The sequence below is a fragment of the Mesoplodon densirostris genome, chromosome 12 (genome assembly GCF_025265405.1).
Source record: "Mesoplodon densirostris isolate mMesDen1 chromosome 12, mMesDen1 primary haplotype, whole genome shotgun sequence".
NCBI lineage: Eukaryota > Metazoa > Chordata > Mammalia > Artiodactyla > Ziphiidae > Mesoplodon > Mesoplodon densirostris.
The window spans coordinates 35,007,462-35,019,931 of NC_082672.1; the positions used below are offsets into that span (position 1 = coordinate 35,007,462).

The 12,470-nt window shown below is 35.8% G+C and overlaps 1 protein-coding gene across 4 annotated transcripts in view; it reads left to right on the top strand.

Moving 5' to 3' along the window:
- PTPRK (protein tyrosine phosphatase receptor type K) overlaps window positions 1-12,470 on the top strand; it is a 584,222-nt gene that overhangs the window by 477,244 nt on the left and 94,508 nt on the right. For all 4 annotated transcript variants that reach the window (XM_060115422.1, XM_060115424.1, XM_060115423.1 and 1 more), the window contains exons 11-12: window positions 628-733; window positions 10,229-10,502. In XM_060115422.1, coding sequence (XP_059971405.1) covers window positions 628-733; window positions 10,229-10,502 — 380 coding nt within the window. The remainder of the gene's footprint in view (window positions 1-627; window positions 734-10,228; window positions 10,503-12,470) is intronic.

Below are 12,470 nucleotides of genomic sequence, written 5' to 3' on the forward strand. Positions count from 1 at the left end.
AGGTCAAGATTAGGAAGCCCTCTCACCTCCAAGCACTGTCAAATATTTTGAAAAATTTTGTTTCTTCTTTTCAAGAATGTGGCAACTAATCCACTAGTTCATGGTAAATAACAGCTAAAGTTCCCACTCCCATTCATCATACTTCCTAGATATGTTTCTATTGTGACCACAGTGGTGAAAGCAGTCCAAGCTAATGCTGGGTCATTCCACAACCATTAGGTCATAAGCAGCACCACCTCTCCCAGGCAGCCCTTCACCTAGGTTCCTGCCATTTCTCTCTCCACATCTCCAGGTGCAGCCAGGCCTATGCTGTTAACACCTTCCTCCCATCCCATCAATGCTGATTTCACAATCTCAGGACACTAAAAGCTAAAACATCTTCACAAAATGTTTGGAGTGTGTGTCACAAGTTGCCAGATTATAATTTAAATTTCAACAACAAATCTTTGCTTCATATCTTCTGCTGCTTTAGGTTCCTGGAGTTCACATTCAGTGGCATATGTTAAGGTACAGATTAGATATTAAGTATTGATTTTTCCCTTAGTTGGGATCATTTATTTATCTTGAACTATGATATATTTCTGTTCATTGACTGAAACTTTTTTTTCCTCATTAATCATTTATCAGCTCCAACTTTACCTGACTATGAAGGAGTTGATGCCTCTCTCAATGAAACTGCCACCACAATAACTGTATTGTTGAGACCAGCACAGGCTAAAGGTGCACCTATCAGGTAAGAGGAGGAGGGGATTTTGAGATATTCATGAACTGAACCATTCACTTCTCTGTGCTGTTTCATTTAACAGCTTTGCTCTTTGATTTTATTTTTTCAAGTCCCATTTCATTTCCCTTCCTCTGTTGGCATCTATGGTGTACAAGATTTGAAGGTATTTGTCAGGTATAGAATGAGAAAATAACTCCTGTCCATTGCATTAAATCTGTTATGAATAATTTCATGAGTGATTGAAAAATAGGAAGCTTTGAGGAAATAAAAGGAGAATAGTTAAAATGAATGCAGCCTATGTGACCTTTAATTCCTAAATTATTGCTTATTGGGAATTCCATAGTAAATATTAAAATTCAGTTTGCCATTTACTTTATCTATCCAGTATTAAAATCTCCCACCTTATCCTCATCTTGCAGAAATTATGAGCCATGTTATTTTCAGGGATTGAGTCAAATCATTCTAACAATTTTAATTCCTATGTGTTTGTAATTAGACAGATTGTCAACTTAGGGAAGTTTCCATTTGAAACTCGTAGATTTTGTGGATACTTTTGTTTTCATACTTCTGTTGAGAAATAAATCAAGGAACAGAAATTAGTACAGGTATTTCATAATTGAGTTATATCAAGTTGTTTATATATTCATTAAAAAATAAAATTAATCTTTGTTCTATGTGTAAAATGAATACATTTGACCTTATGAGCACATATTAACTATTTAAATAATCCTATATCATTGGAAAGGAAGAAATATTTTTGTTAATTTTAAAAAAAATTGATAAAAGAACCTGAGTCCATGAAGGAGACTCTTACCTCATGTCTGGCTGAAAATCATGGTAATACCACACCAGAGAAAAAGAGATGATTGGATACATTTGTAATATAAACACTTGTGAAACACTGGCTATGTGAAAATGCAAAGTCCATACTGCTATTCATGAATGAGTGATCTGTGAGTCTCATTGCTGATCCAAAGGAGAATGAGAAAATGCCTGCATTCAACATCATTTACTATTGACCAGTAATCAGAGTCATTCACATGTTCCTACCTGTGATAAAATTTACTTTATAGTTGTTCAGTTCTGCTACTGTTTAATGAGCTACCAGGTACTTGCAATTATCTTTTAAGAGTTAGATATTTGAGTGAACTCAGCTTTACTTAATGTAAGCTGCACACACAGTATATTATTATTATTGCACAATAGTGCTACATAAAGTAAATTACCCTCTTTATTAATTTAATCAAATTATTACACAAACATTAACTGACCATGTATTTTGTGCCAGACACTGTGCTAAGCATTGTAAATCAAAGATAAAATGATCACAACAAAACACAAACCCTTGCCCAGATTTGTCATGGACGATCAGAGGGGTCGGCAACCTTGTAAATCCTTTGCTCATAGTTGGTGTTCACAAACTTTATTGTATTAGTGAGTATATTATCGATAACATGTTTTTAAGTCAAAAGTCTTTCTTTGACTTTATTTACATTTACTTACCACAAAATTTCTAATTTCTAGGAATACTACAAGAAGAAATAATTAAATACTTTTTAAAATAAGAAGTTTTTTAAAAGAATGTTACTACCAAGGAAAAATGTTTTCCAACTGACTTACCCAGCTACCTGGGATCACCCATAGGTGGGGCCTGGTGGCAGGACCAGACTGGTCTAGTCAAGCTATTAGGCTTCAGATGAGCCCTGCCTCCTTTGCTTGTTTGACTCATCCAGTCGGGTAATCTTGTCTTCCTTCCTCTGACCACATCCCTACCTTCAACACTGCTACCAGTAACTGGAGCCTGATCTTGAGGCTCATCTTGTCCAATGCTTGAATTTCTTTGAAAATGAGAACCCAATTTGATGTAGTCCATTTTCATATCACTGTATTTATGGTACTTCAAATCTTTGATTGGATCCTCATCACTTCCTTCAGATTCTTGAAAATATTTGACTTTCTACCCAATTTCTTTTTTATTTATGTCAGTCTATCAGAATCTCTTTTCTGCTAATGCTTGTTGCCATTCCACTTTGTCTGTGGCCCATCACCTCCCCTCTGGATAAAAGCCAGACCTGTTTACCACCTAGCTAAACCTCCTTAGAGTATCCATTTGTTAGCTTTGTCTGCTATCACAGGCCCTAAATACTAGGTTCTATCTTTCCCTACTTTACAGTACTACTAGTCTATGCCAGACTGCATTTTACCATCAGTTTGTTCCAACTCCAGTGAAAATATAAATCTTTCTCCTCTGGTCTTCCTAATGTCAAACAAACTCCAATTTCCAAAGCCTCTGTTATAGTGCATAGGAAATCCTTGTTACACAGAGTTTGTACATTTAGTTTAGTTTAGTTGTATCAAGAAAGCTAAAATTACCAATGGTTTCCATATAAATTTATTGATTCAATAGCATTCAGTATGTGCCAGAAGCTGAGATGGATACTTAGAATAGAAATCATGAAAGGAAATGTAGTATGTACCCTCAAGTGGAGGTGGTAGACTCATAAATGAATGGTAACAATGCAGTATGATAAGTGAAGTGACAGCAGCTAGAAAATGTGGTACTAGAACTGAGTTTTGAAGGAGAAGTAGAAATGAGCTTAGCCAAGGGTCACTTTGAGGAGAGGAGAGAGAGGTTGCTCAGAAGAAAAGGGGCAATGGGCTTTCCAAATGACCACAAAGAGAAAGACTGGATATATGACATAGTGTAGCATGTTCTATTGATAGAACAGCAAGTAGTTCAGGTCACTGAGAAAGAAGGGTGTGTGGGAGAAGTAACAGCTGAGATTGAAGAAAAAAGCAAGAGCCCTAGCAAGAGGCTATTTAATGTCCATCTAAAAACTGAAGGTGGCCACAGAAGGATTTTAAGTGGAAACTATCTTGAGCAATTGTATATTCTTAGAAAGATCACTCTGAGTAGAAACATGGAGAATGAACTGAGGGTAAACCAGACCTGAAGGCACAATGGTCTCAATGAGAAGAGCTACTGGACCACATTACAATGAAAGCAATGGAAATGCAGGTGAGGCTATGCCTCCCATATAAGGTTTTACAGTGGTAGGGTGTATAAAGTTTGGTGAGAGGAGTGATAGAATGGAGACTATGGATGAGAGATGATGGTAGCTTTTATTCTAGAAGTGATAACAGAGCAAAAAGTCATCTAAGAATTCAAGATATTGGTTTTTTGAGGTTTTCAAGTAATAACAAATATTTTTATTGTTTTATTTGATTGTTACCCCAAATCAAACAAAAGGCATGCTCTCTCTTTGGAATGAGTTCTTTGGTATATTATAAATTATATAATATTTTTGTATATTTGCCCATCTTACCAATGCTTTAACCTAGCTTTCTTTCTAAGGTGTCATGATGTGTACAAAATATTGTACCACCCCAGTGAAAAATCCTGTTCTGAATAATGCAGAACTCAGTATCACCAACCACTTTGTTCTTCAGTATTCATTAAGATGGTGTCCATATGCTAATGTAAAACTTGTGCAATGTAGTTCTGGCAAGTGTGGTTCTTTGACAAAATTAATTTTTGAATATATAATCATTCTAAAGGTTGAAAGTTGACTTAACTAGACCTTTGAATCTCCTTACCAACTTTTTGAGATCTAGCCTTAAAACTGTCATCACTTGACAATCATTACTATGATTCAAAATGAATATTAACCACATTTGGAATCAGTTCCCTAGAATGCATAATTTATTTTTTTCTGAAACATTTTATATTCTTCTTAAATGAACTCAAATTCTAACCTGAGTAGGTATAATTATAAATTAGAATGTGTAGAATGTCCCATTTATTAAAAGATTGACCCAATGTAGCTGTGTTTTCAAATAATGAAAATAGCAGCAGAATTTTGCTAAAACACAGAGAAGAATTCCTTATTGGTGAACTCAGTTTATTGTAAGGTGTAATAATGAATGTGTGTTTTATCACAGCATTTTCCAAATTTAAGCTCTACCTATTTTAAGCTGGCAGGAAGCTATCTATTCTAGGGTATAACTAAATGTTTATTTTGTACGTAAAACCTAAACTTGCATTTTAAAATATTAAGTACCATGTATTTTTAGATAGGTAACTAGGATATAGTAATGAAATGCCATCAAAACTATCATTTCTTCCACAGTTACATTAGGAAAAGAAATTGTCTGATTCTCAGTGTTAGCTTAACAGAAATACGGATCAGAATATAGAACTCAGTTTAGTTGGAGTTCAAACCTTGTATGTTGGAGCTATTGCCTGAGTCAGTTGGTCACATATACACAGCTTGAAACATTAGGACTACCGTCCTCATAGACCTGCAGAATATTTCATTACATCCGAGAATTTTAAAGAGATCAAATAGTTGCATCTGATTTTTCTTGCCACTGTCATGACACAGAACTTACTTGAATTCCAGATAAAAGTCCTTTGAAATTTAAACAAAGATGGAAATAATCCTTTTGCCCCATTTTATGGGCACACAGCTCATGTGGTCCAAGTAAAATCAAATAGATGTTATTTTAATTTAATGTTTATTCTATAGAATCAATAGTAGGTAGAATTTTTTTTTCTAATAGAAACCGTGAGGAGGTGTGCCCTTTGTGTTAAATCTTCTTTCCAGCCTTTAGAGGACTTCAGCCCAGCCAACAACTTTTGCGACCTTGAGAAACTCTGAGCCAGAACCTCTAGCTGAACCACTCCCAAGTTCCTGATCCCTAGCAACTGTGGGATAATAAATGCCTGTTGTTTTGAGCCATAGAGTTTGGGGATAACTTGTTATGCAGCAGGAGATAACTAATACAAGCACTCACAAAGCTGAAGCTCTCTCTTCCTTCAGGTTTCTGCTTAAAGGGCACATAGGTCTTTCTTGACCACTGCTTATAAAATAGAACTCTTCATCCTGTCATTCCCTATGCCCCATCTTGATTTATTTTTCTTTATTGTTTTTATCCCCTCTTCAACATATGTGTAGCTTTTTAAAAATTTATTTTTATTTTTTTATATTTCCCTAGTAAAATGTAAGCTTCATGAGAGGAGAGACTTTTACTACTATGTTCATTATTGTAACCTCAGCACTTAAAATGGTGCATGGATACTATTATAATAGTATAATACCAGATAGTATTTGTAATGTAGCATGGTAGTGATAAAAGCAATAAATATTACAAGACAGTGGTTCTTGGCCTTTTCTCAACCCCAGAATTCCTGAGGGATACTACTGATGGTACCTATCAATGCATCTGTGGCGTTGTCATTTGTGGGTGGATTAAAGACTAAATTGAAAAGACATCCCACATGACTGAGTTCTACCCATAGTTCACCCTTTCGTTACCTCTACCTCAAGAATTACTTCCATTGGCTTTAGGAGACAGAGTAATTACTGAGTGAACTAGTTAGAGAAGGCTTTATATCAGAAGTAGAAAAGCTAGGAAAGGAGAAAGGGGAAAGGAAGAAACTCTTTGACAGTATATTTGGTATGTTTAGGTAACAATGGTCATACAAGTTTGAGATGGATGATATATATTAGGAGGTAGTGAGAGCAAGATGGAGATACCAGGATGTGGTAAGATATTAACCCCAGTGTAGTGAGAATAGATTTTGATAATCGGAGAGCATCACATAATTTTGACAAAGCTGAATGTTGGAGAAGAGTAGTTAATGTCCAAAGTGGTGTTTTAGGAAAATATCAGCAGTGTTCAAAATGATTCTCTTTTGCCTTCTCTGTGAACAGTTCATGGCGTACAAAGAATGCTTAAAAGATATTTGACAGAATGTATGGCTAGGTAGGTGTGTGCCTAGATTACCTGAAGGAGAAGATGAAGGCAAGAAAACTAGACCAGTAATATGAACATAAAGTTATAAATACCTCCCTAATGATGGAAGCAATGGGGATAAAAAGAAATGGTATATTGCAAGGGAGCTAGAACATGATTAAAAATAAAATTGGTTAAAGTTAATGCAAGCATTTTGAGCTTTGTTGATTCAGAAACTAGTAGTTCCTCTTACAGAAATAGGAAAGTTGTGATAGACCTGGATTATATGTTTAAGGAATGAAGAAATGGAGAGCAGGAAAAGTGATGTGCACCAAAATGGTCATTAAACCTTTACTTCTGTGCATTATCAAAATGTTGGCATTGGGGCAGTCAGTAGGAACAATGGTGGTTATGAGATCTTGGGAAGTCCATTGATGAGAAGAACTGTAAAACATTGGAGTGGAGCTAGGGAATTTCTCCTGAAGCTTTAAGCAGACATTTTAGATAAAAAATGAGGAAGTATACAATTGTATAATTTGTTATTTGATATCACCTAGAAGTTGTACAAGCTAAAACTTAAACCAGAATCACAGAGGTTATACTTTCTAATGGGTTAAAAAAAAATCCATTGTAGGTTGTTATAGGTGACTTTGAGTTCATCTCCAACATTTTTTTTTTTTTTTTTTTCGGTATGTGGGCCTCTCACTGTTGTGGCCTCTCCCGTTGCGGAGCACAGGCTCCGGACGCACAGGCCCAGCGGCCATGGCTCACAGGCCCAGCTGCTCCGCGGCATGTGGGATCTTCCCAGACCAGGGCACGAACCCGTTTCCCCTGCATCGGCAGGCGGACTCTCAACCACTGCGCCACCAGGGAAGCCCCTCTCCAACATTTTTAAACATTAAATAAGGAAGAATATCTACCATGTCTATCATATAATTGCTTTGAGCTAATGGCAAAATCCCTGTGTATATTTTTTTTACAGTCTTATAACTGAAGGGAAGTTGTATGATGAGAAGTCATTATTTGGCCTCCTAAAAAACTAAAAATGACTACCTACCAATGTTTAATCAAATTAAATTACAGTATAGTGAAATCATTTTTAGTTTTTTAACATAAATCATATTTTGAGTGTTAAGTAAAGATTCATGATGCCAGTATATTGATTTTAACTTAATTGTAGAAATATTTTAAAAATTAATTAAAAGGAATGGGGAAACATGAAATATAGGTAGAGTGAATAAAACTATCCGGTGGCTTTGGAATATTTAAATTTTCCAGAGTACTAAGCTCAAATAATATTTAGATCTTGCTAGAGTTAAGTACCATTAGGTAATTAGACCCCACAAGGATGAAAGAGCACAGACCCATTACATATAATCGGTCAAATCACTTCTAATTTGATTTCCCATTCCTTATTTTCTGTCCTTTAATTAATTTGTATTGATAAATAAGAAAGTAGCAGGGAAAAAACAACTTTAGAAAAATGCGGAATATGTGGTAAAGAACAACCTACTCAGACAAATTGAACAATGAAGGTAAGATTATTTATTTTAAAAAGAACTTTATAACTTTTAATTTGGGGCTCCATCTCAAGTTCGATGAGATCTTTCCCAAAGAGCAGATCGTACCTTTTCTTCCTTTACTCCCCTCCAACATCGGCAGTTTGCTTTTTTTCTTAATAGATCTGAAGAGACAAGCTGTCTTGTGTGAAGTTCCTTAATTTGGAATGTACAACCTATGTCATTTTAATAGAATTAGTTAAGACTGAATGTTCACCAGATGTTCTGGAGCTTTCTAGAGGTATGGACTAATTAACAAGGAATTTATTTTTAAAGATTAGGTTAAATGATTAACAAGGATGGGTAATTATCATTATTGCCCATTAGCGCAAGAATATAAGGTTAGATTTATTTGAGGAGTGTGCATGTGAGAGTTTATCTACACATATGTATGTATCCACAGGATACACAGATGTATAACATACAGATATAGATTCTAAATTAAAAATAAACAAAAAGAAAAGACTAGGTTTGCCTAACATACCATATGTCATCTATGATCTCTCTCCTTTTTTTTTTTTTCTCTCCAAGGGCTATGCTTATGTATTTCCTGTATTTTAAAAGTGACAAGTGCCTGCTCCACAGACCCCTCAGAGAGCATGTATCTTGTCAATAGTGTTCCCTGGAGCTTAGGGACCCAACTTGGCAGAGGTATAGAGAATGATACAGTACATATAATTTCAAATAACATAGAATTCTTCCTTAGTTACTTGCCCAAATCTCAATTTCTGACATTAGTACAATTTCTGTCCTATTCCTAAAGGAAAGGAGATGGATACCAACCTGCCAATTTCTTAGCATTATTTTAATGGAAAATGGGAACTTGAATAATTAGGAAGAAAAGAAAATCTTTAATTTATAAAGCTCCTTTCTCTTAATCTATGTTAAGTTTTCTGTTTCTAGGTATAACAGAGTTTATATTAAATTAGAGTTTTATACTAGATTCTAAACTGGCATAAAATTTAATGTTTAATTGCCTTCAATGCAAATTTTATCTCTCTCTCGCCTTTCTTTATTTTTTGGAAGTTCATTAAAGAAAATATTCTATTGCTGCTGGAGATCCCTTGAATAGCAACTGGTTTCTCTATATAGAATGAGCATATTTGCCTGGAAATTCAAGATTCAAACACACATCCCTACACACAGCTTATTTATATTTAATTTATATGTGACCATAGTGCATTCTCTCATAATTGTCAGGAATTTAAAAATATATTTCTTTTAAATTCATTATATATATGTAATATATGTAATATATAAAAATATATTGATAATGTCAATTTTCTCAGGTGTACATTACCTATAAACAGTTTGCCTAAAGAATGTCCTACAAAGAAAATTATTAATATACTACTTGCAGAAATTGATTAAAATTTTAACTAGTGATGAGGCAGATCTTTATTTTAAAGTTGCATTATTTTCTCTCTCCTTTCCTCTATAAAAGATAAGCTATTAGAGAAAAGTTTTAAGACTTTTAAGAAAGGTATTAGAAGGTTTAAGTTTGAGGTTTAATAGGCCAAATGCCATCTGTTCCTACAATTTGTAACATTTTATTATTAACAACTCTAGCAGAAGGAGGCAGTCTATTTCGGTGGCGAGGACAGATTTCTGTCCATCTGTGCCCGTATTGCAGTGTGTCACTTGTGCTTTAGATCTGCATAGCTCTGAGCCGAAGTTGATGCCATGGCAAGGTCAAGAGGTGGAGAAGCCTGTCAGCACATTCTGTCTCTAACACGATGACAACCACAAACTGGGGCTTCAAGCCCCGCCCTGAGGCAGTCACTCTGTTGGGCCTTGGAGCTGGGCCTTCCACACTATGATTTCAAAGGAAAATGTTAAGTTTAAACATTTTAAAATATCAGACAAAGAACTTAATGTATGATGTGTAAAAGCTGAATGTCAGGTTCCTTATTAGGGTGGTTCATCTCTCAACATTTAAAGATGTGTAGAGTTCTGTGGTGATTCGTCTTTTTTTTTTTTTTCTTCAAGTCCTTAGTAATTACATTGGGGTTAGAGGGAAGCCGAATCCATGTGAAATTCTATTTTACTGCAAAATAGCTTGAAAACCAGAATGCAGGAGGTTAAGTCTGACTTGAAAGACTTTGAAACGTTGTGTGTTGACATTAAGTACCCTGTTCCTTTTTTGAGAAATCTCACTGTCTAGAATCTCTAAATGTGTGCTTTTTTTTTTTCTTTTTCCAAAAAGTGCCTATCAGATTGTTGTGGAGGAATTGCACCCTCACCGAACCAAGAGAGAAGCCAGAGCCATGGAATGCTACCAGGTTCCTGTCACATACCAAAATGCCATGAATGGGGGTTCACCGTACTACTTCGCTGCTGAACTACCCCCAGGGAATCTTCCCGAACCTGCCCCATTCACCGTGGGTGATAATAGGACCTATCAGGGCTTTTGGAACCCCCCTTTGGCTCCACGCAAAGGATACAACATCTATTTCCAGGCTATGAGCAGTGTGGAGAAGGTGAGCTTCCTCCAAGATTTTGCTTTTTCACTGACCTGAGGAAAAGCTGCTGTCGAATTTTATAAATACTCAGTAACATTTGTCAGGTGAAAAAAAAGTAAGAAACAATCGGTGTGTAGAGGGTGTGTTGTTTCTGTTCCCAGCAACATGCACAGTTTGGGGCCTACTGTAGGGCTGGGGCTCCATACCAGTTACATCGCACAGCATTCCTGTTTCCTAGTAACTGCTTCTCCTTGAGCCCTCTTCAGGAAAGCCCACAAGGGCAATTGTGAGTAAAATGATTTGAAAAGGTGGGTGTGCTGCTACCGGGACTCCAGCCCCAGTAAATATGGAGCATTGTTTTGTCTTCTTTGCTCAATAGTGGCACGCTTCAGAAGATTGAATTTACTGCAGGATAAACAGAATGCGTGTTCCACAGCAGGCAAATAAACCCTTATAAACTTTTCAGGGGTTACAAGCCAAATAGTAAATAACTAGTAACAGTCCTCTGATTACAAAGTAATAGGGCACCTGTGGTATATCGTGACAAAACCGAAACAGAAGGCAGCTTGGTGAGGGTGGGATGCTGTGCGGTTAAAGAAGTCCGTTTTCCGTCTCCCTGGCTTCTCTTCTTTTTCCCATTCTGGACACAGTTGTTTTTGAACACTGCCATGGATCCCAATGAGTATTGAAGACGGAAACACAACAGGAAGCTAGAAACTACCAGTGGTTCCATACTTGAGGAAATAACCTGGCCTTTCATATCTCATGCTCTTCTCTTGAAAGATTTTCTTTCCTAAAACATATTTTATTTAATTTTTTTTTTGCAGGGATGTGTAAAAAAAAAATGTTGAGAGTAGAAACCTTTTACAACTTAAAATTCAATAGAAGAATGACATTTTTATGTACTTGTAGCTATATAGGAAATTGCTGGGTTTGGGTAATTGAGTCCCTGACGTGGGTACCTGGCAGATGTGAAATATGTGCTATCCAATTGCAAAAGCCCAATTATATCTTGGAATAGTTTCATTGAAAGATATAACAATCCATTTGCATTTCTGTAAGGGGCCATGAGAACTTAGGGTATTGATTGGCTGCTTTTGAATAAAAGCTTTATCTTTGTGCTTACCTGCATGGCTGCTTTACAGTAAATGGAAAGAAAAATGCCACAGCATCTTCTAAGATGTACTTCAAACCCAGAGGCTGCTCATGTTTTAAAATGCTCTTCTCATCTTCTAGTTTATTTTTACCTAAGTGGGAGTTGGCTACCCACTTCCCACCCACACATCATTCCATGCCACTACCATGATGGGACTGCTCAAAAAATAGACAACCATGGAAGTTTTATTCCATTCTGGGTATAAAGTAGCATGGTTCTGTGTTTGGGTATTCATCTTTAGAAAGGTGAGAGATTCCAGATTAACTTTTGTTACTTGGTCTGTGGTATGAGAGAAGTGTTAATGAATGTCTGTTACTTACAAAGAATTTCCTCTGGCACTCTTTAAAAGCTTTGATATGAATTTTCTCTTCTAATTGCTAATATATCTACATGTGGTTTAATCAAAGTACAGAGTAGCAAGAATATATTTCACAGTTATCTTGGAAAAAAGTTTTAAAATTGACATGGCTCCTATCAGCAGAGGCTGGTAATCCTGATAGACTTAACAGCAATTGCTTTTAGGAAATCAAAGTCCCTTTGAGCCTTTATGGGAATGTGAAACAGTTTCTTGGAGCTTACTAGGAAGGCTTCAGGTCACAATTAAGTAATAGAAGTGCAGATTTTCATTTTTAATTACTAATTTCCCCCTCAATGCTTTACTTTGTTTAATTTAAAAATAATAAATGCCTAAGAGAAAAGTATATAAAGTCTTGGTTTATCAATCTATAGAACTGCTCAAGATGGAGTTACAAATACACCTTGAAAACAAATAGCCTCTGTTTTGTTCACTGTCTTTAACATCTTTTCCAACCTCTTGTATATTCAAAGAT